At 42.9% G+C, this 27,928-nt stretch overlaps 1 protein-coding gene across 8 annotated transcripts in view; it reads right to left on the bottom strand.

Moving 5' to 3' along the window:
* The window catches only part of txndc16 (thioredoxin domain containing 16), a 49,567-nt gene that overhangs the window by 19,318 nt on the left and 2,321 nt on the right, over positions 1-27,928 (bottom strand). For all 8 annotated transcript variants that reach the window (XR_016488892.1, XM_036954475.2, XM_036954476.2 and 5 more), the window contains exons 5-15: positions 24,845-24,966; positions 24,417-24,507; positions 18,343-18,505; positions 17,833-17,999; positions 17,206-17,266; positions 14,922-15,033; positions 14,422-14,568; positions 10,281-10,340; positions 9,666-9,840; positions 8,753-8,889; positions 8,583-8,667 (exon numbers count right to left, since the gene is read on the bottom strand). Coding sequence is in view for 7 of the 8 variants with exons in the window: in XM_036954475.2 (XP_036810370.2) it covers positions 8,583-8,667; positions 8,753-8,889; positions 9,666-9,840; positions 10,281-10,340; positions 14,422-14,568; positions 14,922-15,033; positions 17,206-17,266; positions 17,833-17,999; positions 18,343-18,505; positions 24,417-24,507; positions 24,845-24,966 (1,320 nt within the window). In the remaining variant the exon portion in view is untranslated. The remainder of the gene's footprint in view (positions 1-8,582; positions 8,668-8,752; positions 8,890-9,665; positions 9,841-10,280; positions 10,341-14,421; positions 14,569-14,921; positions 15,034-17,205; positions 17,267-17,832; positions 18,000-18,342; positions 18,506-24,416; positions 24,508-24,844; positions 24,967-27,928) is intronic.

The following is a 27,928-nucleotide window of genomic DNA, read 5'->3' as shown; positions in this document are numbered from 1 at the left end:
ATGACTTTACCCCAGTCCTCAGCAGTCCAATCCCTGTACCAGAATATCAGTCTGTACCTGATGTTTTTCCTGGAGAGAAGTGGCTTCTTTGCTGCCCTTCTTGAAACCAGGTCATCCTCCAAAAATCTTTGCCTCACTGTGCGTGCAGATGCACCCACACCTGCCTGCTGCCATTCCTGAGCAAGCTCTGTACTGGTGGTGCCCTGATCCCGCAGCTTAAATCAACTTTAGGTGACGGTCCTGGCGCTTGCTGGACTTTCTTGGGCGCCCTGAAGCCTTCTTCACAACAATTGAACCGCTCTCCTTGAAGTTCTTGATAATCTGATAAATGGTTGATTTAGGTGCAATCTTACTGGCAGCAAGCCCTTTTTGTGCAAAGCAATGATGACGGCACGTTTCCTTGCAGGTAACCATGAAAGAGATGAAGAACAATGATTCCAAGCACCACCCTCCTTTTGAAGCTTCCAGTCTGTTACTCACACTCAATCAAAATGACAGAATGATCTCCAACCTTGTCCTCGTCAACACTCACACCTGTGTTAATTAGAGAATCAGCTGATGACAGCTGGTCCTTTTGTGGCAGGGCTGAAATGCAGTGGAAATGTTTGCATGGAAAAGAGGGACTTTGCAATTAATCTGATCACTCTTCATAACATTCTGGAGTATATGCAAATTGCCATCATACAAACTGAGGCAGCCTGTGAAAATTAATATGTGTGTCATTCAAAACTTTTGGCCACGACTCTCCTGGTCCACAAGACACCTACTAGACTGGGGTAAAAACTGCCAGACTAAATGTCTAAGACACCCGCCTAGAGCCTCGCCGCGTCCCCTTGCATCCATTGAAGTCCAAGACATCTCCGCTCCCCCCCCCCGAATAAGTCGACCTCTGGGAGGCCTTCAGTAAGAGGCAAGCAGACACCCTCCCTCCTCATTGTCCATATGACTGCACCATAGAACTCCTACCGGCTCCACCCCTCCCCAGGCCCGTATTTACTCCCTCTTGATCCCTGAAGCTGCAGTAATGGACAATTATATTCACGAGTTGCTGGAGGCAGGTTTCATTCACTCCTCAACATCCCAAGATGGTGCAGGTTTGGAGGTCTGTGTCTTTGCATCGACTACCGAGGGCTGAACAGGATCACAATTAAGAACCGTTACCCCTTACCCGATGTCTGCCGCCTTGGAGCTGACCGAGGGGGCTGAATTCTTTACCAAATTGGACCTCCGCAACGCTTACAATCTGGTGAAAATCAGGGAGGGACATGAGTGGGAGACTTCCTTTAACCTCTCTGGAATATTCGGGACGGTAGCGTCCCACCCCGCCAACAGCCAGTGAAAGTGCAGGGGGCCAAATTCAAAACAACAAAAATCTCATAATTAAAATTCCTCAAGCATACAAGTATTTTACACCATTTTAAGAGATACAGTTCTCATTAATCCAACCACAGTGTCTGATTTCAAAAAGGCTTTACAGCAAAAGCACCACAAACGATTATATATTAGGTCACCACCAAGTCACAGAAAAACACAGCCATTTTTCCAGCCAAAGAGCGGAGTAACAAAAAGCAGAAATATAAAATTAAATCATTAACCTTTGATGATCTTCAGATGACACTCATAGGACTTCATGTTACACAATACATGTATGTTTTGTTCGATAAAGTGCATATTTATATCCAAAAATCTTATTTTACATTGGCGTGTTATGTTCAGTAGTTCCAGAGAGCCACATCAATTCACAGAAATACTCATAATAAAACATTGATAAAAGATACAACTATTATACATGGAACTTTAGATAAACTTCTCCTTAATGCAACCGCTGTGTCAGATGAACAGATATAGAACAGATATAACCCTTGGTTCTCTCCAGACCGGACTGCCCAACACAAAAACATCCTATGGAGTTCTGCATTAGCATCGAACAGCCCCCGTGATATGCAACTTTTCAGGGAAGCAGTTATATACAGGCAGTTAGAAAAGCTAAGGCTAGCTTTTTCAAGCAGAAATGTGCTTCTTGCAACACAAACTCAAAAAAGTTCTGGGACACTGTTAAAGTCAATGGAGAATAAGAACACCTCCCAGCTGCCCACTGCACTGAGGATAGGAAACACTGTCACCACCGATAAATCCACTTTAATTGAGAATTTCAATAAGCATTTTTCTACGGCTGGCAATGCTTTCCACCTGGCTACCCCTATCCCGGTCAACAGCACTGCACCCCCCACAGCAACTCATCCAATCCTTCACCATTTCTTCTTCTCCCAAATCCAGTCAGCGGATGTTCTGAAAGAGCTGCAAAATCTGGACCCCTACAAAATCAGCCGGGCTAGACAATCTGGACCCTTTCTAAAATTATCTGCAGAAATTGTTGCAACCCCTATTACTAGCCTGTTCAGCCTCTTTCGTGTCCTCTGAGATTCCCAAAGATTGGAAAGCAGCTGGGGTCATCCCCCTCTTCAAAAGGGGGAGGGACACTTGACCCAAACTGCTACAGACCTATATCTGTCCTACCCTGCCTTTCTAAGTTCTTCAAAAGCCAAGTGAACAAACACCTCAGCCACGCTCAAGGTCCTAAAACGATATCTTAACCGCCATCGATAAGAAACATTACTGTGCAGCCATATTCATTGACCTGGCCAAGGCTATCGACTGTCAATCACCACATCCTCATCGGCAGACTCGATAGCCTTGGTTTCTCAAATGATTGCCTCGCCTGGTTCACCAACTACTTCTCTGATAGAGCTCCATGTGTGTAATCAAAGGGCCTGTTGTCCGGGACTCTGGCACTCTCTATGGGGGTGCCACAGGGTTCAATTCTTGGGCCGACTCTCTTCTCTGTATACATCAATGATGTCGCTCTTGCTGCTGGTGAGTCTCTGGTTCAACTCTACGCAGACGACACCATTCTGTATACTTCTGGCCCTTCTTTGGACACTGTTAACAACCCTCCAGATGAGCTTCAATGCCATACAACTCTCCTTCTGTGGCCTCCAACTGCTCTTAAATGCAAGTAAAACTAAATGCATGCTCTTCAACCGATCGCTTCCTGCACCTGCCCAGCATCACTACTCTGGACGGTTCTGACTTGTGGACAACTACAAATACCTAGGTGTCTGGTTAGACTGTAAACTCTCCTTCCAGACTCACATTAAACATCTCCAATCCAAAATGTTATTGAATTGGCTTCCTATTTCGCAACAAAGCAGCCTTCACTCATGCTGCCAAACATACCCTCGTAAAACTGACTATACTACCGATCTTCGACTTTGGCGATGTCATTTACAAAATAGCCTCCAATACCCTACTCAATAAATTGGATGCAGTCTATCACAGTGCCATCCGTTTTGTCACCAAAGCACCATATACTACCCACCACTGCGACCTGTACGCTTTCGTTGGCTGGCCCTCGCTTCATACTCGTCGCCAAACCCACTGGCTCCAGATCATCTACAAGTCTCTGCTAGGTAAAGCCACACCTTATCTCAGCTCGCTGGTCACCATAGCAGCACCCACCTGTCACCCAAAAAAGCCAATTCCTCCTTTGGCTGCCTCTCTTTACAGTTCTTTGTTGCCAATGACTGGAACGAACTACAAAAAACTGGAAACACTTATCTCCCTCAATAGCTTTAAGCACCAGCTGTCAGAGCAGCTCACAGATTACTGCACATCTATAATTTAGACCAAACAACTACCCCCTCCCCTACTGTATTTATTTTGCTCCTTTGCACCCCATTATTTCTACTTCACATTCTCCCACTGTAAATCTACCATTCCAGTCTTTTACTTGCTAGATTGTATTTACTTCCCCACCATGGCCTTTTTTGCCATTACCTCCCTTATCTCACCTCATTTGCTCACATTGTATATAGACTTATTTTTCTACTGTATGTTTGTTTTACTCCATATGTAACTCTGTTGTTGTATATGTCGAACTGCTTTGCTTTATCTTGGCCATGTTGCAATTGTAAATGAGAACTTGTTCTCAACTTGCCTACCTGGTTAAATAAAAAGGTGAAATAAATAAATAAATAAATAAATACAAAAAATAGGAAATATTTGTATTTAAGGAAAAAGCACACCATGCAATAATCTACGGCACTCAGAGCCCAAATCAGCCAAAGAAATATCCAGCGTGTTGTGTAGTCTACATTAGTCAGAAATAGCATTATAAATATTCACTTAACTTTGATGATCTTCATCAGAATGCACTCCCAGGAATCCCAGTTCCACAATACATGTTTGATTTGTTCGATAATGTCCATCATTTATGTCCAAATAGCTACTTTTGTTAGCATGTTTTGTAAACAAATCCAAAGTCACGAAGCGTGTTCACTAGGAGCAGACGAAATGTCAAAAAAGTTCCGTTACAGTCCGTAGTAACATGTCAAACGATGTCTTTAGGATGTTAACATAAATCTTCAATAATGTTCCAACCGGACAATTCCTTTTTCTGTAGAAAAGCAATGGAATGCGAGCTAACTCTCATGACCGCGCGTCACGAGCCCGTGGCTCTCTGCCAGACCACTGACTCAAAGTCTCCTTATGAGCCCCTCCTTTACAGTCTAAAGACTGTTGACATCTAGTGGAAGCCTTAGGAATTGCAACATGACCTTATTCTTCCAAGCTACTCAATACTGCCCCCCCCAGTAACCAAGAAGTTAACACCCCTAGTGTCCACTATGCGTATTTAGCATGCCATTCAGATGATCTAACTCACTGGCAGTCTTCCAACCATTGGTCAATCGTTGAATCGGTTCGTCTTTGTTTACCTCAATGACATCCTGATCTTCTCCAAGACCCTTCCGGAACACATCCTGCAAGCCCGCCAAGTCCTGAGACGTCTCCAGCAGTTCCTTGGGTTTGGCCATTTTTACAGGCATTTTACAGAACTTTGGTGCCGTGGCAGTGCCTCTCACAACTCTACCCTGCAAGTCTCAGACCTGTTGTTTCGGCTGGACCCCCGAAGCCGACAGGCCATTCACGGAGTTCAAGGGACATTTTACCTCCGGACCCATCCTCGTTCATCCTGATCCTACTCGTCCCTTTGTGGTAGAGGTGGATGCCTTGGACGTTTTCCAAGCGTTTCTCGCCAGCGGAATGCAACTACGATGTGGGTAACAGAGCTCTTGGTAGTCAAGTGGGCCCTTGAGGGGTGGAGACACTGGTTGGAGGGGGCACCTCATCCTTTCGTGATCTGGACAGACCATAAGAACTTGGTCTCCATTCAAGAAGCCAGGAGGTTGAATGCTCGCCAGGCGGGCTCCGTTTTACAGGGTCAACTTCACTCCAGCCTAAATCGCCTGGGATCCAAGAATCAGAAAGCAGATGCCCTGTCAAGGAGGGACTCAGAGCCCATCATCCCCAGCTCCCGCATTATGTCTCCACTTGTTATGGAATATAGAAACCATGGTACGACAAGCCCAGACCCGAGAACCTGACCCTGGCGGGGGTCCCACTAACAGACTTTGTTGCACGTGGCCAAAGCAAGTCGTAAAAACAGAGCCCCGGCTGGGTTGGTCCAACCTCTGCCCATCCCCAGCCAGCCCTGGTCCCACCTGTCCGTAGACTATCACAGGGTTACCTCCATCCCAAAGGCTTACCACTATCCTTGTGGTCATTGGTCAGTTCTCCATTGCCTTACCAAAGTTGCCCTCAGTGAAGGAGTCTTGAGACTACAGACTTTCTCAGGACATTGTCTCGGATCGTGGGCCCCAGTCCATCACACAGTATTGTAAAGCCTTCTGCTCCCTGTTGGGGGCGTCGGTGAGTCTCTCCTCAGGGTTCCACCCACAGTCGAATGGGCAAACAGAGCAGGCCAACCAGGAGCTGGAGAAGTTCCTGCCCTGTTTTGTTTCCACAAAGGCCAACAACTGGTGCAAGTTACTCGTCTGAGCCTAGTATGCTCACAACACATTGCTGAACTCGTCCAATGGACTGTCGCCGATTGAGTGTCAGTTCTGGTTTGCCCACCGTTTTCTGAACAAGATGCCGAAGAGGGGGTGTCATCATCCGAGGCGTTCATTCGAAGATGTCGCCTCACCTGGATCAGAAGGCGATCAACCTTTCTCCGATCATCTGCCCGACACCAACACGCAAACCGCCACCGAAGGCCTCCTCGGCTCCTCCGACCGGGTCAACGAGTGTGGCTGTCCACCGGTGATCTTCCCTTAAAAGTAGGACTCGGACCTCCCGGGTGGCGCAGTGGTCTAAGGCACTGCATCGCAGTGCTAGCTGTGACATCCTTGTCTCATCGCGCACTAGCGACTCCTGTGGCGGGCCGGGCGCAGTTTAAAAAATAATCCTGTGGCGGGCCGGGAGCAGTGCACACTGATCAGGTCGCTAGGTGTACGGTGTTTCCTCCGACACATTGGTGCAGCTGGCTTCCGGGTTGGATGCGCGCTGTGTGAAAGAAGCATGGCTGCCTGCTCGGGACATCCTGGATCTGGGACTCCAACCAACTATGTGGTAGTCGCTCTGGCTCCAAGGCTGGAGCCGCTCCTAGAAGGGGGAGGTACTGTCCTGTCATGGTTCCATCTGTCACCAGAGAGCGGCATAGACAGTCCTAGGCCCATTAACGACACTCAGGTGCGTCCTACTTAATCTTTATGATTTTCCTGTTAAAAAAGGTGTGTTTTTGGTTGTCCTTTGCTGAAGTTTGAATTATGTGCCGTGTGCGTTTGTCTCCTGAGTTTGAGACTTAGTGTTTGTTGTTTTCCCACTCTTCCCTCCGTTACAGTTTCTCAGTAACGTATTATGTTTATCCCTTACCACTGATTCCTCATCTGGTCTCTTCTCTGTACCTGGGTCCAAACTCACCATGTCAGAGAAAGATGTTGGCCTCAAGTAATTGTCTTTGGCCCCCTCCCAGTTAGAGGGAGTGATGAGCTCTACAGCAGAGTTTCACAACTCAATCGCTGGTTGAAAACGGTTTTCTGCCTCCTCCCAAAATATCGATGTTTTAGATACCTGTCCCCCTTTCTGAGACTCTCCCACAAACCAGACCAAGCCTGGCCTGCTGAAGAATGTCTGCCACTAGCAGTCAGTGTAGTAAGTTCAGCTTTCCCCCCTGAGACTGTCTGTGTCTCGATCTTGGTCAGGCAAAACATGGCAGTGTTCGCCTTAGCAATCTCAGTGGAATAAAGTCGTTCTCCATTACAGTCATTATTGAAAGAGATTGTGATAATATCTCAAAATAGGACTACTTAATGTTAGTTCCCTCACTTCCAAGGCAGTCAGTCAGTCAATTAACGAATTACTGATCATAACCTCGATGTGATTGGCATGACTGAAACATGGCTCAATCCTGATGATATTTACTGTGTTACATGAGGCCTCTCCTCCGTTTTACAATAGTGACCATACCACCCCCCCCCCCCCCCTCGCATGACAGAAGAGTTGCTAAAATTAACGACAGCAAATTTCAATACGAAAAAAGGACTACATTTGTGTTTAGTAATGAAATCTATGCAGTTTACTCAATCACTTTTATAGCTACCGTTTACAGGCCTCCTGGGCCGTATACAGCTTATCTAACTTAGTTGTCTGAATTCCGATTGGACCTCTCAGTCATGGCAGATATTCACATTTTAGGTGACTTCAATATTCACATGGAAAAGTCCACAGACCCACTCCAAAAAGGCTTTCGAAGCAATCAGCGACTCAGTGGGTTTTGTCCAACATGTCTCCGAACCTACGCATTGCCACAGTCATATCCTAGATCTAGTTTTGTCCCATGGAATAAATAGTGGATCTAAAAGGTTTCCACAACCCTGGACTATCTATTGCTTGCAATCGCAACAAATAATCTGCTCAGACCCCAACCAAGGACTATTACTATTTAATGACCATATTAATTACTTTCAATGTACTGCTAATAACAAACTTTATTGTTAGTGCCAAGTGCAATATCAAAATCTTTAATATTTTGGCTGGTTGTAAAAGTAAACTAAGATCTAATCATTTTATTTGTTTACAGCCCATTGTGGTGAGTGACATTCATTAATGTGTCAACCTGACAAGATAACTCTTTAGGTCACAACTCAAATTAAATACGGCAAATGTTTAAATGGATGTTTAATGTCCCAGCGAAGAAAAAGCTGAAGAAAAGGGTAGGGCTTTGAGGAGTCTTTACCAGAGTGTGGAGAGTGAAGAAATAAGTCACGTATCTACATTGCCCAAGATGACCGCTGCTGACCAAACCAGTTTCCATCTCCTTCACCCCCACCTTCCTTATTTGTATCATTTCAAAACTCTTCTAATAAACATCCTCTATTAAAGAGGACAAACATTAGGTGTACAGATTTGTTGAATATGTGGTGTTACTGTTATTATAGAATTACAGGATATTCCAAAAGGCACACGTATTAAACTCCAATACATACATAAGCAAAATCCATGGAGAAAAAAAAAAATCCTAGGAGTATGATACACTTTGAGAAGACTGAAAAAAAGTCCCCACACACTTGGATAAATGAAATACTACTTTTAGTTCTTATGTTCCTGCACCTAAACTAGCATGTTGGGTGTGATAGATTCCTCCAGTATGATACACATGATTTTTAAAATTAGCACTGTACCATATTTCTGCTTGTCTGTCAGCAAACAACCCGACCATCGTCTCTCCTCTGAGTGCTTTTGCTGCTTCCTTGAACACTGGCACACCTGAGAGACACACACACTATGAGACGGGAGAATTCCATTTTAATTCATGATTGTTATATATGTTAATGCCACACACATACGCTACCTGCGTCTGCTGTGGAGCTGAACAGGCCTAGTACTGTGACAGGGGCGATAGCTGCATGTCGCTGGTACAGGTCCCCCTCCAAGAATGATGTCACCTCATCAGGAGAGGACAGGAGGACAGGGGACACCAGACGACTCCTGGGTCACACACCAAAAGAAAAACACAGACATGGTGATGTGAAGGCCCCATGGTTTGACGGTCTTATCACATGTACGCAACCGCGATCCCTTTCCCCCCCGCTCTTTCTAAGCTGTCTGACTAACACGCAAAAATGCTTTAAAATCTTTATGAAAGAAGACATGGCTGGGCACCCTTTAGAACAGTTTCCCCCCCAAAAAAATGTCACACACACACACACACAACAAAGCACTCATCTTCCAGATGAGGAAAGAATGCACCCGTTTTAAGAACAAATGGATAAATGTGCAGAAAAGGGTGAAATTTGAGAAAGGTAGGTAACATGTACACAAAGCATTAAGGTAACATGTAATAACACACTACCATGTCACTTTGTAATTATAATATGTAAATGAAGGCATTACGGTAACAAGTAAATTAAGCTAGAATTTTATTTATTTATTCTGAGCACCTTCAAAGTTCGACTGCCATTGTAACCTCACAGCAGCGATTCCCATCCTTTTTTCTCTCTACATAATGGCCTTTTAATAGAACATGTAAATGAAGGCATTACAGTAACATGCATGTAAATGAAGGAAGTTCTAGCTTTAGTTTTTTTGAGCCTTCCTTCGAGGGTAAACAATATATCTACTGTACACAACACATTTATAGCTGAACATTCTGCAACTTTGAACCCACCTGAACTGGCCCCATATACCTAGTTTGAAGGAGATGTCCATAAATGCAATAGAATATTCTATATGTTCTATTTTGCTTTAGTGGAGGTGTCACTCACAGCATGATGAACCTGTTCACGCTCTCAGTACCCAGCATGCCTTGGTAGGGCTGGCTAGGCTCCTGTGGGCGGTACAGACGGACGGTGGGAAAGGAGCGGATTTTCTGAGCGCTGCACACGTCAGTCCACTCCCCACAATCCAGCACAGCCAGCTCCACGTCGCTGACGTCAGCGTCTTATAGATACATCCGGATAGACAGGACACGTTAGATACATGCATAAAGATAACTGACACATTGATGTAAAATGGATAGGCTACATATACAGTTCACCGTCACATTCCTTAAGATGCCAAATAGATACAATCAACAGATCTGGATATCAAATACATAAAGATATACAGACAAATGGCATAAGTATCCGACAGTCAGGCATATTGATCTGACGGACCAGATGAAAATAGTTCTATTGACCGAGCCTAAATTGTCTTATCGACCACAAGGTCTTTGTAGGACTCGTCTTATTGACAGAGCCAAAAAAAAGGTCATATTGATTAACTGTAAAGATTATCAGGGAACTTACCTAACCCCTTTTGCTTCAAGTACAGTGATTTACAATAACATTGAAAGGAGAACTGCTGAATCAACCATTCAAATGCATGTCTTAATGCATTACCTTCTAGGGATTCTGACACCTCTATGTAGGACTGCATGAAAGCCATGGAGACAGCATCCCCTGGTGGAGAAAAATAGAACGACTTACATTTCAATACAGAAATGTAAAAGTAGTCAAATAAACATGTTATGGATTCCACATTATCTTAAATAACAGGACCGAGGGGTGTCTTTTACACTAGCCTGGGCACCTGTCATCATGCCAAACAAATGTTTGGTATGGCAAGGAGTTGACATGATAGCACAAACAAATCTGAAACCATGCTACTTGTACACTGATTGTCTTATACAGAACTGTGTGAGACTATCTTTGCCATGGCAATTCTGAATCATAAAATATATTTGAAAATGATAATCAAAGGAAAACTAGTAGAATGATTTGCACCCGTCTCGGTGGACTAATCCATTGAGGAGGCCACGGGGATAGCACAGTCCATTTTAAGACGTGATACTGAAGAGGTATATGGTTACATTAAGTAAAAAATAAAAATGGTGCAACACTAATAAATCTAATGTTATTCTATAACAAATGCGCTTTCTACCACGTTGGATATAGTCGCTGTCTGCGGTTCTGAAACAATCTTCAGAAGAATTGCCGCCTTTCCCTACGTTGCTATGTGCATAATAGCAAAATTAACCGGCATATTGAAATTGAGAACAATGCAGCAGAGGCAACAGCAGACGAGGAAACAGCCCTATTCGGATGGGATTAGTTTTTACTGGGGGTGGTCGGGTTATGCAATTATGTGCACAAGCACAAACCACCACATAGGTAATTCTAGTCCTATTCGCATATCCCATGTCAGTCATTTGTACATGGCAGGAGTAATAATTCCAGACGGTTTAGCGAGTTCAGTGTAGCCCTGTTATAGCCTGTACTTTATTTCAAATGTAATTATCACTATTTACATTCTACCCCTCCTCAGCCTATGCTGTTGGCCAGCTCGAGTTTGAGAATGAGAGCAATACTGGGAGGTACAAGCTCAGAAACATAGCCATGGTCCGCTGGCATAGCCAACACCTGTCTGAGCAAGGTTATTATAGTTTTGGGATTTTATATTAGTTTTAATTTCTACAAAAAAATGTTTAATTCAGTGTTAGACAGGTTGTGCTCATTTTTATTTAGTTACATAAAACTATTTCTACACATACAGTGCATTCGGAAAGTATTCAAACCCTTAGACTTTTTCCACTGTTACGCAACAGCCTTATTCTAAGATTTATTAAATGAATGTTTCCTCAATCTACACACAAAACCGCATAATGACAAACTGAAAACATTTTGGCAAATTTATTACAAATTTAAAAAAAGAAAAATTACATTTACATAAGTATTCAGACCCTTTAGCACAGATTACAGCCTGGATGGTGCCAGGTTTCCTCCAGACGTGAAGCTTGGTATTCAAACCAAAGAGTTCAATCTTGGTTTCATCAGACCAGAGAATTGTTTCTCATGGTCTGAGAGTCCTTAGGTGCCTTTTACTGAGGAGTGGCTTCCGTCTGGCCACTCTACCATAAAGGCCTGATTGGTGAAGTGCTGCAGAGACGGGAGAACCTTCCAGAAGGATGACCATCTCCACAGAGGAACTCTGGAGCTCTGTCAGAGTGACCATTGGGTTCTGGGTTCTTGGTCACCTCCCTGACAAAGGCCCTTCTCCCCCCTGATTTCTCGGTTTGTCGAGGCAGCTAGTTCTAGGAAGTTTCTTGGTGGTTCCAAACTTAATCCGTTTAACAATGGAGGCCACTGTTCTTGGGGACCTTTAAAGCTACAGAATTTTTTTGGAACCTTTCCCCAGATCTGTGCACAACCACTCCTTCGACCTCATGGCTTGGTTTTAGCTCTGACGTGCAGGGTCAACTGTGGGACCTTAGATAAACAGCTGTGTGCCTTTCCAAATCATTACCACAGGTGGACTCCAATCAAGTTATCAAAACATCTCAAGGATGATCAATGGATAAAGGATGCACCAGAGCTCAATTTCAAGTCTCATAGCAAAGGGTCTGAATACTTATGTAAATAAAAGGTATGTTAAAATTATAAATTTGCTAACATTTCGCTTTGTTATTATGGGGTAGTGTGTGGATGAGGTAAAAAAAAAAAAAAAAGTTAATCAATTTCAGAATAAGGCTGTAACGTTAGAGGAGCTATTTGGGATGTATAGTTTATTTAACTAGGCAAGTCAGTTAAGAACAAATTCTTATTTATAATGACTGCCTACCAAAAGGCCTTCTGCTGGGACAGGGGCTGGGATGAAAAATAAAAATAGGGCAAAAACACACATCATGACGAGAGAGACAACACTACATAAAGAGACCTAAGACATGGTAGCAACACAAAACATGGTAAACATTATTGGACACAGATAACAGAACAATGGGCAAGAAGGTAGAGACAACAATACATCACACAATGCAACCACGGTCAGTATGAGTGTCCATGATTGAGTCTTTGAATAAAGAGATCTAGGCAGAGTTCCTCCGTCCAGTGTCTGTGTTCCTTTTGCCCATCTTAATCTTTTTTTTACATTTATTTTTGTATTTATACATTTTTTAAATTATTATTTTAAAATCAGCCAGTCGGAGATATGGCTTTTTCTTTGCAACTCTGCCTAGAAGGCCAGCATCCCGGAGTTGCCTCTTCACTGTTGACGTTGAGACTGGTGTTTTGCAGGTACCATTTAATGAAGTTGTCAGTTGAGGACTTGTGAGGCATCAGTTTCTCAAACTAGACACTAATTAACTTGTCCCCTTGCTCAGTTGTGCACCGGGGCCTCCCACTCCTCTTTCTATTCTGGTTAGAGCTAGATTGCGCTGTTCTGTGAAGGGAGTAGTACACAGCGTTGTACCAGATCTTCAGTTTCTTGGCAATTTCTCGCATGGAATAGCCTTCATTTCTCAAAACAAGAATAGACTGACGAGTTTCAGAAGAAAGTTATTTGTTTCTCCAACACCTTCGTGGGAATTTGTGTTATAACGATGCACAGTAAGTGTATATTTTGAATTTGTAAAATCATTTTTGGGGTGCTAGGAATGTAGAATTTCTGATGTTCCAAAACCTTATTGCATGCGGTGGTTATTAACGTGTAGACAGAGTGTCGGTACAGTTGCGGACATTGCCCCCGCTGTGGTCAATTGTTCAAATGAGAGCATTATGGCTGTATGGCCTTCGGGTTCAAGAGCTAAAGATGAAATTATAAAAGTCAATCTCAATGTGACTTGGAATTAAAAAGGGAATAGAGCAAAGACTGGTGCAAAATATATGGAAGGAAGGAAACGCTCACACCCATGTTTAAACCAGTTGTGGAAAAAGTACCCAATTATCATTCTATAGTAAAAGTAATAGAGAATGACAGAAGTAATCTTTAAGTTAAAGTCACCCAATAAAAAACTACTTGAGTAAAAGTCTAAAAGCACTTGGTTTTAAATGTACTTGAGAAAATCCTTTCACATTCCTTATATTAAGCAAACCAGACAGCACAGTTTATTTTATTTTTTATGTACGGATAGCCAGGGGCACACGCCAACACTCAGACATCATTTACAAAACAAAGCATGTGTTTAGTGAGTCTGCCAGATCGGAGGCAGTAGGATTGACCAGGAATGTTCTCTAGGTAAGTGTAAGTGTGTAAGTGTAAGTGTAAGTGTGAATTGGACCATTTTACTGTCCTGCTGTTCATTCAAAGTGTACTTTTGGTTTTCAGGGGAAATGTATAGTAAAAAGTAAAGTTTTCCTTTAGGAATGTAGTGGAATAAAAGTTGTCAAAAATATGAAATAGTAAAATAAGGTACAGAACCCCAAAAAACAACTTAAGTAATACTTTAAATTATTTTTACACCCCTGGTTTAAACCAATCCAATGCTTTAACTTTAGTAGTACGTGTAAGAATCAAGTTGGCCACCAAGATAGGCCTTTTTTAAACATCGACAAATATCCTGGCCACATTTACACGTCAGATTCCATAGTTTAAGTTGTCCATTTTATAATACAAATAAATCATATTTTAAGTGTCGTTAAATGTGCGTGCACGCGCACACACATTTTAATTCTAGCCTCATTTCATCCTGTGGCCACAGGTGATAAATAAAATAACAGATTACACATTAAAACCTCATACAGAACGATATAAAAGCAACATGCTCACATTTCACGTAAAACAGCACCACCGTGTAGTCACTCTCTGCCACTGTGCTGTGGAACGTGTCAGCAGTGAGTTCTGTGACAGCATCCATGTCCAGACTCTGGCCCCTGTCTCTGTACACAGACTCCGCCACCTCATCATCAAGCACATCTAGTGACAAAGAAGCAGTCAACCAATTGTACAGTGGGAGCAGAGTGCTATAAACATTTAATTTAATGCACACTCCTAAACAACCCACTTCTATCTACACACCTGCCTAGGGAGGGGCTAGACACATTTCTACAATGCCCCTTCTAATTTAATATAACGAAAAGTGTTTAGGGTTAATGAAAAATTGTAGAGCGCAGAGAAATGAAAGTGAAATTTAAAAATGTTTAGTGTCACCATTTCAATTCTGTGATCTGGTTTCTTGTTGGCATTACAATACATGTACAATTTATTAATGATGTTGACCAGAAACAAGGAAAAGGAAATAATATATCTACAACAAGACCCCTTCTTACCAAGAGTGGCCCAATTATCATCGTCCTCTTCCTCCTCCGGAGTGCTCTCATCTCTGAACAGGTCGATAACCTCCTCTAGATTGTTCAGAATCAGGTACTTGACCTCTGAACCCTGACAAACACAGCATTTTGTTAGTGTCTAAGTGTGTGTATGTAACTTTTGAGCTGTGGAAAGAATTTCTCCTTGAAAGACAAACACCAATCAATATACTTCTGTTGAAAATGAGGACATTTTGATTGTACACTACAATGGTAATAAACAGGACTTCTTTATACCACATACAGTGAGCGCCAAAAGTATTGGGAGAGTAGGCAGGTTTTCATGGACGGAGATTAATTTGTCAAAAGCATTTGTCATAAACATTTCGACATGTGGAATGGAAACGGCAGATAGCAGACATTTTCTAAAGCTCGACAACATTTTTATCCATTCGACGGGTGGATTTTTATTTTTTGTCAAACTTTCTTTGCGACAAATGATAGAAAGTATTTCTCAAATAAATGATGGTTGCTGAATGCTTTTGAAGGTACGCAGAGCACTGCACATTTAATTCTAAATGCCTAGTGTACTTCTTTTTATATATATAAATAAAAAGAAGAAGAAGTCCTTGTTTTGGCATCTGATTGTAGTTTTGGAGATATTCTGACCACAAGACCCAACTCTATATATTATTATATATATATATATATTTTTTTTTTGCAGGACAAGGACAGTGGCCCAAAAATCTCCAAAGTATCACAGCTGGAGAATTGCAGACCTTAGTTGGGTCTTGTGGTCAGAATATCTCCAAAACTACAATCAGATGCCACCTACATAACCACAAGTTGTTTGGGAGGGTTGCCACAAAAAAGCCTTTGCGGTCATCAAACAAACTGAACTTGTTAGGACACATGGTGTCATGGACTCCAAGTACCAGCAGATATTAAAATAAAACCTGACAGCCTCTGCTAGGAAGCTTAAACTGGGTCGTGGTTGGATCTTCCAGCAGGACAATGATCCAAAGCACACCTCAAAAACAGTTCACTGACGATAGAATCAAGGTTTTGCCATGGCCATCTGAGTCCCCTGACCTAAACTCCATAGTAAACCTGTGGGATGAGCTGAAGAGACTCCACAAGCATAGACCTCAGATCTGAAGAGATTCTGTATGGAGGAATGGTCTCAGATCCCTTGCCATGTGTTCTCCAACCTCAACGCATTTAAGAGAAGTTTCATAGCTGTTCTTGGCAAAATGAGGTAGCACAAAGTATTAAATGAAGGGGTGCCAATAATTGGGGCGCACATATTTGTTTATGATAACAATTTTCTTTCAATTATTTTACTTAAAAAAAAGTTAGATTTGTGTGAATATTTTGAATAAAAGACCAAGAGGATAAACAATAGACTTTTTTTCAGAGCCCGTTTTGCTGGGTGCCAATTAGTGGAGGGCCCTGTAAATAATGTATTGTGCAATTTGAGTCACTTATTTTAAATAAGAATAGAATACATTTCTAAACACTACATGAATGTGGATGCTAAATTGATTACAGAACCCTGAATGAATAGTGAATAACGATGGGTAAGAAAATTAGACGCACAAATATCATACCTCCAAGACATCTCACCATTACAATAACAGGAGAGGTTAGCATTTTTGGGGGGAATGATATTTGTGCGTCCATAGCTTTCGCACTCATCATTATTCACAATTCATTCAGGATTATCCGTAATCATGGGAGCATCCACATTAATGAAGCAGTGTTTAGAAACATTCTATTCTTATTTACAACAAAAGTGAATCCAATGACAACACAATTTACCATTAATTTCTACTGGGCACAAAATAATCTGAAAAACAACCAAAACACACAGTAAGTGCATCCAACAAGTTTGTAGAGTCACAACCTTGATGTAGTCATTGCATGCTAGGAATATGGGACCAAATACAACACTTTTTGTGTTCACATAATTCACATAAGTGAATTTGGTCCCATGAAATGGGGTAGACTATGTATAAAAAGTGCTGGAATTTCTAAAACGGTTCACCCGATATGATGAAAATCCCCTCAAATTAAAGCGGACAGTCTGCACTTCTACCTCATTGTCATTGTATCATTTAATTCCAAAATGCTGGATGGAGTACAGAGCCAAAACAACAAAAAGTGTCACTGTCCCAATACTTTTGGAGCTCACTGTAACTAAGCATGGTGGTATAGCCATCACAAATAATATTTTGTTGGGAGAAATGGATTGCTTTCTATAAAGCAATTTATGTAACTTGCAAAATAATAAAAAGGGTCTCACCTCTCCTGGTAGTCTGTAAGCAGCATTGTATTCCAGTGGGATTTTTACATCAGGACTCTCTCTGCCACAGATCAGAAAGAATAGTCAATTTACTCTTAGCTTGTGTTGTTGGAATAGATTACATGTTAATTCAATGGTCATGTCAAGTACATCTGAAAGGATTGAATAGGTACACACAATACAGGGTGGGGGTCCAGTGCCAAGCTCATCAGAACTACTACCATATTGCTCACTCTACAAATCCTTTCAGATCTTTATGAGTGCATAGAGGGTGCTAAAGATCATGGACCAAGCCATATTGCAATAGGTAGGAACTACCAACCCATGATGACTATAACCAGGGTAATGTTAAATTAGGTAACACTGAAGCAAAACGTTTCAAAATCCCCCGTTTAAAAAGGGAATGACGTCGCACTAGATAAGCGAGTCTGCTAAATTACTAAAATGTAAAACATACAAAAGAACACAAAAACAAGCATTTCTTATAAGACACACACAGATAGTACCCCTACTACCAACCTGTTTAACTCAATTTCAGACTGTTTTCTTCCATTTCATAACAAATTAACACATCCCAACAAAAGGTAGGATGAGCCAGTGTTGTCATGGCCCTTCGCTGGTACTGACCTGTGGATGAGCACCAGGCCCACCTGGCCTCTCAGCCTCCAGGCTAGAGTTTGGGCAGTGACCCGGTCAAGGGCCACCGTGTGGGGCTGAGAGAAGAGGAAGAGCAGGGGCACCTGGAGGTGGCTGTGGACCATGTTCACCTCTGAGGGCTCCACTGAGGCCTCACTCTGATAGGGAGAGAAATTGTATAAACTTTTTTAATCACAGACATGAACAATAACAACAAAAAGATGGAGAAAAATCACTAGAGTTCCACCAACAAGGGATATATGTATTCTGCCTGTAGCCTAAGAATCGCTAATCAAACTGTTGTCTTTCCAAGAAGGCTGTTTTATTTTCTTGTTTTGAATGTTGAAGTTGTCTTTGAAGTGAATATATTGTTGACAATGGACGCAGACACTGTGGCAGGGACTGCCAGAAGGAGGGTGGCTCCAGTATTCACTCTGTCTGAAATCAACCACCAGCAAGGGAGTGGAGACTGATTTGAGACTGGGCAACCTGGCTTCTCACCACCAGTGGGGCTTCCATCAGCTGGAGGAAGGTGTAGATGTGGAGGGTGGTGAGGGCTCTCCTTAGGGCCGTGTGTGGACAGGGGTCTGAGTGCTGGGATTGGGATGCACCCTTACAGTGCAGGAACCATAGACCTGCTGTCAGAGATGAAATATCATCCACCCTGCAATGTAGCACAAGAGGAAGATGACACCAATAATCATAATATGCCAAATTGTAAATTGTTCTTTTTTGTGTGATCTGAAAGAAAGATAAGTGTAAGCAATATTGGAATAAGTATATTTAGGCTATCAAAGTCTCAGGTATCCAAACTTTCAGATATACACAAAATGTCTAGGGGTCATTTGGGAGTTCAGCAAAAGTCTAAGCTATAGATATATATAAAGAGGATTCTAGTTACCTTGTCATGGTGCAGACCCATTTGGTTATACATTCCATGCATACCAAACGGGCATCTACGTATATCATCCAGGACTAGACATCTGACTTTCACATTTCATACAGAAGAGGGAATGATATTTCAATAGCATATTATTTTATACACCGTATCATCACGGTCATGTTCAGTAGAGAGAAAACTGTTTGAAACAAGAGTGAAAGGGGATGTACATCCTGTATTTGACCAATATTTCTCTTTTTCGTTAGACTTGGGTGGTATCTAGATTTTCATACCGACCTTGTTCCATCCCAGGATATTTGGTAATACAGACACTGAACACAAGGGGCACTATTTTCAAACCCCACTGAGGCTCTGTAATCTGAAGGTTAGCAATGCTAACAAGTATACGTAAATGTCCATAGCTAAATGCTACTGAGCGCATTGCGAGCATCTTATTCAGTCTGAAACTACACTGCTCAAAAAAAATAAAGGGAACACTTAAACAACACAATGTAACTCCAAGTCAATCACACTTCTGTGAAATCAAACTGTCCACTTAGGAAGCAACACTGATTGACAATAAATGTCACATGCTGTTGTGCAAATGGAATAGACAACAGGTGGAAATTATTGGCAATTAGCAAGACACCCCCAATAAAGGAGTGGTTCTGCAGGTGGGGACCACAGACCACTTCTCAGTTCCTATGCTTCCTGGCTGATGTTTTGGTCAATTTTGAATGCTGGCGGTGCTTTCACTCTAGTGGTAGCATGAGACGGAGTCTACAACCCACACAAGTGGCTCAGGTAGTGCAGCTCATCCAGGATGGCACATCAATGCGAGCTGTGGCAAGAAGGTTTGCTGTGTCTGTCAGCGTAGTGTCCAGAGCATGGAGGCGCTACCAGGAGACAGGCCAGTACATCAGGAGACATGGAGGAGGCCGTAGGAGGGCAACAACCCAGCAGCAGGACCGCTACCTCTGCCTTTGTGCAAGGAGCCCTGCAAAATGACCTCCAGCAGGCCACAAATGTGCATGTGTCTGCTCAAACGGTCAGAAACAGACTCCATGAGGATGGTATGAGGGCCTGACGTCCACAGGTGGGGGTTGTGCTTACAGCCAAACATCGTGCAGGACGTTTTTCATTTGCCAGAGAACACCAATATTGGCAAATTCGCCACTGGCGCCCTGTGCTCTTCACAGATGAAAGCAGGTTCACACTGAGCACGTGACAGACGTGACAGCCTGGAGACGCCGTGGAGAACATTCTGCTGCCTGCAACATCCTCCAGCATGACCGGTTTGGCGGTGGGTCAGTCATGGTGTGGGGTGGCATTTCTTTGGGGGGCCGCACAGCCCTCCATGTGCTCGCCAGAGGTAGCCTGACTGCCATTAGGTATCGAGATGAGATCCTCAGACCCCTTGTGAGACCATATGCTGGTGCGGTTGGGTTCTTCCTAATGCAAGACAATGCTAGACCTCATGTGGCTGTAGTGTGTCAGCAGTTCCTGCAAGAGGAAGGCATTGATGCTATGGACTGGCCCGCCCGTTCCCCAGACCTGAATCCAATTGAGCACATCTGGGACATTATGTCTCACTCCATCCACCAACACCACAGACTGTCCAGGAGTTGGCGGATTATTTAGTCCAGGTCTGGGAGGAGATCCCTCAGGAGACCATCCGCCACCTCATCAGGAGCATGCCCAGGTGTTGTAGGGAGGTCATACAGGCACGTGGAGGCCACACACACTACTGAGCCTCATTTTGTTTTAAGGACATTACATCAAAGTTGGATCAGCCTGTAGTGTGGTTTTCCACTTCAATTTTCAGTGTGACTCCAAATCCAGACCTACATGGGTTGATCAATTTGATTTCCATTGATAATTTGTGTGATTTTGTTGTCAGCACATTCAACTATGTAAAGAAAAAAGTATTTCATAAGAATATTTCATTTATTCAGATCTAGGATGTGTTATTTTAGCATTCCCTTTATTTTTTTGAGCAGTGTATTTGCAGGTTAGACATCCCAGCTCATCAAGTCATACAAGTAACAAAAAAACACTACTCATAAAAGCAAGGCTCTTGACCCATGAGTGGGTTCTCCGCTGTTACTAAGCAAAGCTTGATTTTGAAAGAAGCTAACCAGCTAAATAATGTAACTACTAAGTCAGCAAACCAAATGCTCAACAGCAGAGCATTTAGCAGATTTCAGACAGTCAACCCTTGTAGTTACAAGATATCTAGTTGGCAAACAGTTGTGAATTATAGACTGTAACTATATACAATGGTTGCTCCACTAAAAGTTTTGCAATTATGCTGCGGGATTTAGAGGTAATTTGTGGTTTAGTACTTTACCCTGCGTCACCACTTCATTGCTCCAGACCAGCGCAAGGGGGAGTTGGACCGAAAAGTATAATCAGTGCTCTTACTGTGTCTGACAATGAATGGGCGACTGATAATTGTGCACAATTTCAGAATTACTTACCGGTACTAAAATTGTTGTTACTAAGGTTATTTCACTCTTAAACCCACTCCCGACCAGTCACATTGTAACAGTGTCTGAGTGGCGCAACGTTCTAAGACACTGCATACCGTGCAACCTGTGCATACCCGTGCCAGCCTTAACTTTATCCTCACTCAATTTACGTTATTTGAAAATGAAAACTCTAAAATATTGTAATTTTTTTAAACAAAGCGATTATTATAAAAGCCCATTGGATATTCTCACAGATATATTAATAACCCTGTTATTAGCAGGACAATATATATTGGTTATGGATCCCGAGTGGGGCACAATGGGATTGCCTTGCAGTTCTCCAACTGTATCCACTGAAAGCGCGCAAGGTTCGAGGCACGAGGGCAGGGGACACGGGACGAGCAGCAGAGCTGCGCACAGAAGACCGACCTAGCCCACAGGGAAGGGAGGAGTGGACCCCCACCCCGGGTAGCACAGAGTAACAGGTTGACTACACCGCTCGCATCACAAAATACATTTTGAAATCTATATTATTCAATTATTGCACCCACACTGCTTGCGCGAGCCAACAAGCATCTGCGTTGAAGAGTTCAAATAGAAGTTAGTTCTATTTCTGACGCAGATCGCACTGCAATTACTGCCTCTCCCATTTCCTCATAGGGTTATAGAAGCAGGTACCCACGTGCCTCCTCATTGGTTATACCCACATGGGTGACTGAAAGACAAAATAGGTCAGTGGCGGTTACCTAATTTATGAAAGTTGCCAATCGCAATATAAAGTCAAGAGAAGAAAAAGCCTGGAAGGAGGAGAGATGACTAGAAACGGTTCGGTTGACCGTTTTATGTGTGGATTAATTGGTGGAGTAGAGGACCTTGTGCATTTCAGGTAAAATATCAACTCAATATTTGTCCTGGGATATAAACTAGCTAGCAATAGAAGCTAGCTAAATAGGACAATTTAGCTAGCAAGTGCAAGCTAGCTCGCTTGCCATAAATGTTTAATGCTTTTCGACCTGTCCCCAAATTAATATAATTGGTTCAGAGTTTGTTTTGATATTTTAACATTTGTGTTGCGATCTCGTTTGTTGTGGGGGGACAAAATACAGTTATGATACAGTTATGCACGATGGCGCATGCGTACAGTTGGTTTGAGTTCCGTGCAACACTTTAAGGGACATTGCACTAATAATGGCGCTGACTAAACATTCCCCCTGTTCTGTTCTTAGTGCCAGTCTGCACGTTCAAACTAAAACAACGTAGATCAATTAGATTTTTCACTGAATCTCTTTTTGGGTATTGATTAGACTACAATTATACAGTAAAAATGTTATGGTCTTAGTGTAACCTTTATTTTTTACCTTTATTTAACTAGGCAAGTCAGTTAAAGAACAAATTCTTATTTTCAATGACGGCCTAGGAATAGTGGGTTAACTGCCTGTTCAGGGGCAGAACGACAGATTTGTACCTTGTCAGCTCGGGGATTTGAACTTGCAACCTTCCAGTAACTAGTCCAACGCTCTAACCACTAGGCTACCCTGCCGCCCCATTTAAGTCTAGTAAGAACAAATTCTTACTTACAAGGACAGCCTACTCCTTCCTCCCTGTCGGGGAATTGAACCCCGGTCTCCCACGTGCCCAGTATGGGGATTCTTTAGCTAAATACATCTGCGTGAATGTGCCTTTGGCATGCTGCAAGGAGGCATGAGGACTGCAGATGTGGCCAGGGCAATAAATTGCCATGTCTGTACTGCGAGACGTCGAAGACAGCGCTACAGGGAGACAGGACGGACAGCTGATTGTCCTCACAGTGGCAGACCACGTGTAACAACACCTACACAGGATCAATACATTCGAACTTCACACCTGCAGGGCAGGTACAGGATGGTAACAACAACTGCCAGAGTTACACCAGGAATGTACAATCCCTCCATCAGTGCTCAGATAGCCCAGCCTCTCTCACCCGATTATGGACAGAGGGCTTGTAGGCCTGCTGTGAGGCAGGTCCTCACCAGACATCACCGGCAACAACGTCACCTATGGGCACAAACCCACCGTCGCTGGACCAGACAGGACTGGCAAAAAGTGCTCTCCACTGACAAGTTGTTTTTTTCTCACCAGGGATGATGGTCGGATTTGCATTTATCAACAAAGGAATGAGCGTTACACCGAGGCCTGTACTCTGGAGCGGGATCGATTTGGAGGTGGAGGGTCCGTCATGGTCTGGGGCGGTGTGTCATGGCATCATCGGACTGAGCTTGTTGTCATTGCTGGCAATCAACGCTGTGCGTTACAGGGAAGACATCCTCCTCCCTCATGTGGTACCCTTCCTGCAGGCTCATCCTGACATGACCCTCCAGCATGACAATGCCACCAGGCATACTGCTTGTTCTGTGTGTGATTTCCTGCAAGACAGGAATGTCAGTGTTCTGCCATGGCCAGTGAAGAGTCCAGATCTCAATCCCATTGAGCACATCTGGGACCTGTTGGATCAGAGGGTGAGGGCTAGGGACATTCCCCCCCAGAAGCATCCGGGAACTTGCAGGTGACTTGGTGGAAGAGTGGGGTAACATCTCAATGCAAGAACTGGCAAATCTGGTGCAGTCCATGAGGAGGAGTGCAGTACTTAATGCAGCTGGTGGCCACACCAGATACTGACTTATTTTTTATTTTGAGCCCCCCCTTTGTTCAAGGACATATTATTCCATTTCTGTTAGTCACATGTCTATGTTACTTGTTCGGTTTGTCTCAGTTGTTGAATCTCGTTATGTTCATACAAATATTTACACGTGCAGTTTGCTGAAAATAAACACAGTTGACAGTGAGAGGACGTTTCTTTTTTGCTGAGTTTAAGTAGAACTACCTAGCACCCACAATAGGAGGAGTGACGCTTGTATAGTATAAACGGACAGTAAGTGACTCAGGTCTCGTCATTGTGTGCTTGTAAACAAACACCACGTGACTGGGAATTACCGGTGAGCGTCATAATGAAAAAATATATTTTAAAAAACTGCAAGAGTTGACTGCAGGTGTTCACTTAAAAATATTCCCATTCATAAAAACACTTTTCCAAATAATACACGGTCTACTGCACAAACCTATTTTCCTTTGAAAATTGTTTTGCCACGCTGTACCCTACTGAACACAACCCAGCTTTATCTTGTGACTGGGGAGAGATGGCCTCTCCCTGGGGTTCCCGAGGGGGCTATGGATGGAAGAACACTGACCCCATGTTCGTCAGCACTGGGCCTCCTGTGGTCAGCACAAACTGGTACTTGACTCCGTACACAAATGCTGTCTCCATCAACGCTCTGTGCTCTGGATAGAATGACAAGGACGTGAAGGTTACACCGAATGACAAAACTCAGAAGTTGGTACAAAGTGTTAGGCTGTACTAAAATGGAACCAAGGGGTTGAATAGCAAAATAATTTTCTATAGCTTTGGATATAAAGACATGTATGATATGAAAACTACTTTCATCCTTGGCAACAAGTCAATAGTCAAATGGATTTCTCTTAAATCTAAAAACCCAGGCTGGGTGAAAGCAATATGCCCTCTGAGATGAGGAAACCTCAGACTAATTGAGATGCACCTCTTGTGGTTTCCTTCCTTATTATTAACATTTTAAAGGTAGTGTGGGAGACTGGACCTTACCTGGTAAGCCCAAGACCTGGACATGGCCTAGCACAATATCAGCCTTGCCTTTAGCTGCCCTCTCCACTGACTGTAGCTCAGCAATTGTATGGACGTACCTCACCTCGTCAAAAAGCACAGTGCTGAGGGAGGGACAGGTCACATACATACCATTACATATATATGGCCATTCAATAAATTAATTCCCTCGCCTAAGCAGGTTACGGTAGACAACTGAGTGAAATGCATTCGTACATGTTCATGTTCCATTGTGCAACAGTATTCAAGATTTACTCAACTCTACAATAGTTCAAATTAATTTTAAAAAGTCCTTTCATACAGTGCTTTCAAAGGGTATTATTTATTGACTTTACGTCACAAAATAGCACAATCAATAATAGAGGCTCTGCAAGCAAAGTGTGTGGGAGTATCTATTCATTATGTACACACAAATGAAAAATGGTATGTCATTTGTCAATGTACTCTATATCGTACATGTTGAATTAAAGAGCAACTGGCCCTAAAAACCAACTTATAATATAATGGGCCTCATATATATATATATATATATAAAAAACAGCCTATGAGTCAGAAGCATTTATTATACTGTCAAATTTTTATTTATTTTTTTACCCCTTTTTCTCCCCAATTTCGTGGTATCCAATTGTTGTAGTAGCTACTATCTTGTCTCATCGCTACAACTCCCGTACGGGCTCGGGAGAGACCAAGGTTGAAAGTCATGCGTCCTCCGATACACAACCCAACCTAGCCGCACTGCTTCTTAACACAGCGCGCATCCAACCCGGAAGCCAGCCGCACCGATGTGCCGGAGGAAACACCGTGCACCTGGCAAACTTGGCTAGCGCGCACTGCGCCCGGCCCGCCACAGGAGTCGCTGGTGCGCGATGAGACAAAGACATCCCTACCGACCAAGCCCTCCCTAACCCGGACGACGCTAGGCCAATTGTGCATCGCCCCATGGACCTCCCGGTCGCGGCCGGTTACGACAGAGCCTGGACGCGAACCCAGAGTCTCTGATGGCACAGCTGGCGCTGCAGTACAGCGCCCTTAAAACCTCTTAGAGCTCGGGACTATTTTTTCAACATTTTGTTAAAAATCGCGCAAAATTTCAAAGTCCTGCTACTCATGCCAGGAATATAGTATATGCATATGATTAGTATGTGTGGATAGAAAACACTGAAGTTTCTAAAACTGGTTAAATCATGTCTGTGACTATAACAGAACATGAACAGCAAGCGAAATCCCAAGAAAAACCTGGTCACAAAAAAAAAAAGTATTCATCCGCCAGTCTCTGAATTGTCTATGGCAAGAGAAAATAAATGGCAGTTTATAAATGACAGTTCCTACAGCTTCCACACGATGTCACCAGTACTGTCAATTTCATGGGATTTAATCCTTGGTGGAATGAGAAATAGGCCCTTCCTGTCATCCTGTATACAGGTAGAGGCTTATGGGAGAGAGACAATGGACGATGATTTCAAGAGTAGCTGCTATTGAATACAGATCGCCCCGTGATCAATTTGATCGATTATTAATGTTTACAAATACCTAAAGTTGGGTTACAAAAGTAGTTTGAAGTGTTTTGTCAAAGTTTATAGGCAACTTTTTTAATTTAAAAAAATGACATTGCGTTTTGGAATGGTGCTTTTCCATGGATCAGACGGGCTATATCAATGGACATTTTGGGTATACATGGACGGATTTAATCAGAAAAAAATACCCAATTGTGATGTTTATGGGACATATAGGAGTGCCAACAAAGAAGCTTGTCAAAGGTAATGAATGTTTTATATTTTATTTCTGCGTTTTGTGTAGCGCCAGCTACGCTAATTATTTTGTTTACGTCCCCTTCAGGTATTTCAGGGTGTTGCATGCTATCAGATAATAGCTTCTCATGCTTTCGCCGAAAAGCATTTTAAAAATCTGACATGTTGGCTAGATTCACAACGAGTGTAGCTTTAATTCAGTACCCTGCATGTGTGTTTTAATGAAAGTTTGAGTTTTATCGAATACTATTAGCATTTGGCATTGCGCACTTCCATTTCCTGTTGACTAGGTGGGACGCTAGCGTCTCACATGGCTCTAAGAGGTTTAAATTAACCACTGCGCCACCCGGGAGGCCTTATACTGTCAAAATTTACTACAAAGTGTAAATAGGTTAATATTGGTCATAAAGTCAGTCTCGTCCAAAACAGTTGTGAGAATTGTGGTCGTGACTGCATCACAACGTAAATGAAGGTTGGGTTTGTTTCAATCCTGCCCACAGCTGTCAGCACAGAAGTAAACATCAATTCAGATGACCCAATCATAATGTGTTTGGTAAATTTGGGTTGCCTTTGGTTAATGAACCAAATCTAAAACAAGGCCAAATACAGAAGTGCAGTCACCCTTTAAAGTGACCGGTCATTTCTTGATACACTAATTTTATTTATTAAACTTCGGGTTTACTGCCTTGTTCAGGGGCAGAACTACAAGATTTTTAACTTGTCAGCTCAGGGATTCCATCTAACAACCTTTTGGTTACTGGCCCAACACTCTAACCACTAGTTTACCTGCCACCCCGGGTCTGTCAAAGCCTCTTCCTAACAGTGAGGCTACAGCGCTTCTGCTGAAGCGAGAAACTGCCTAAAGCCAAGCTCAAAGTATGGATTAGCTCAAATAACCCATCAGTTGTCTGCATTATTTGTTAATTGGAGACACCATCTACAAAGACACTGACTCGGCAGGCACCGACTGACTGAGTTGCAAGAGTTCCAAAGGTGAGAGTTATACATCGATTGACCCCTAGGTCAGCTACTGTACTCCCAGCTCAAGGTAGAAGTCGCCCCTAACCACAGATCTAGGATCAGATTACCCTACCCTTAAAGGGCCAACCTGCAGTTGAAACAAAGCGTTATCCCCGTCACTTTTTCAGTAAAAAGCTGAGGGATGGGTCTGGAGAAATGTAGTCACTGAAATTCCTAGTCATGATATGACAATTATTGTTTTAACCATATTTTGAAGCTATACAGCATTTTTAAATTTGATTTACTTTGTTTACAAACATTGGAATAGAAGCTTATTTTGAGTCGTATGGATACGACA

This window comes from Oncorhynchus mykiss, chromosome 19 (assembly GCF_057628025.1).
Source record: "Oncorhynchus mykiss isolate SJ-2025 chromosome 19, ASM5762802v1, whole genome shotgun sequence".
Lineage (NCBI taxonomy): Eukaryota > Metazoa > Chordata > Actinopteri > Salmoniformes > Salmonidae > Oncorhynchus > Oncorhynchus mykiss.
This window is presented reverse-complemented; position numbering and strand designations above follow the sequence as displayed.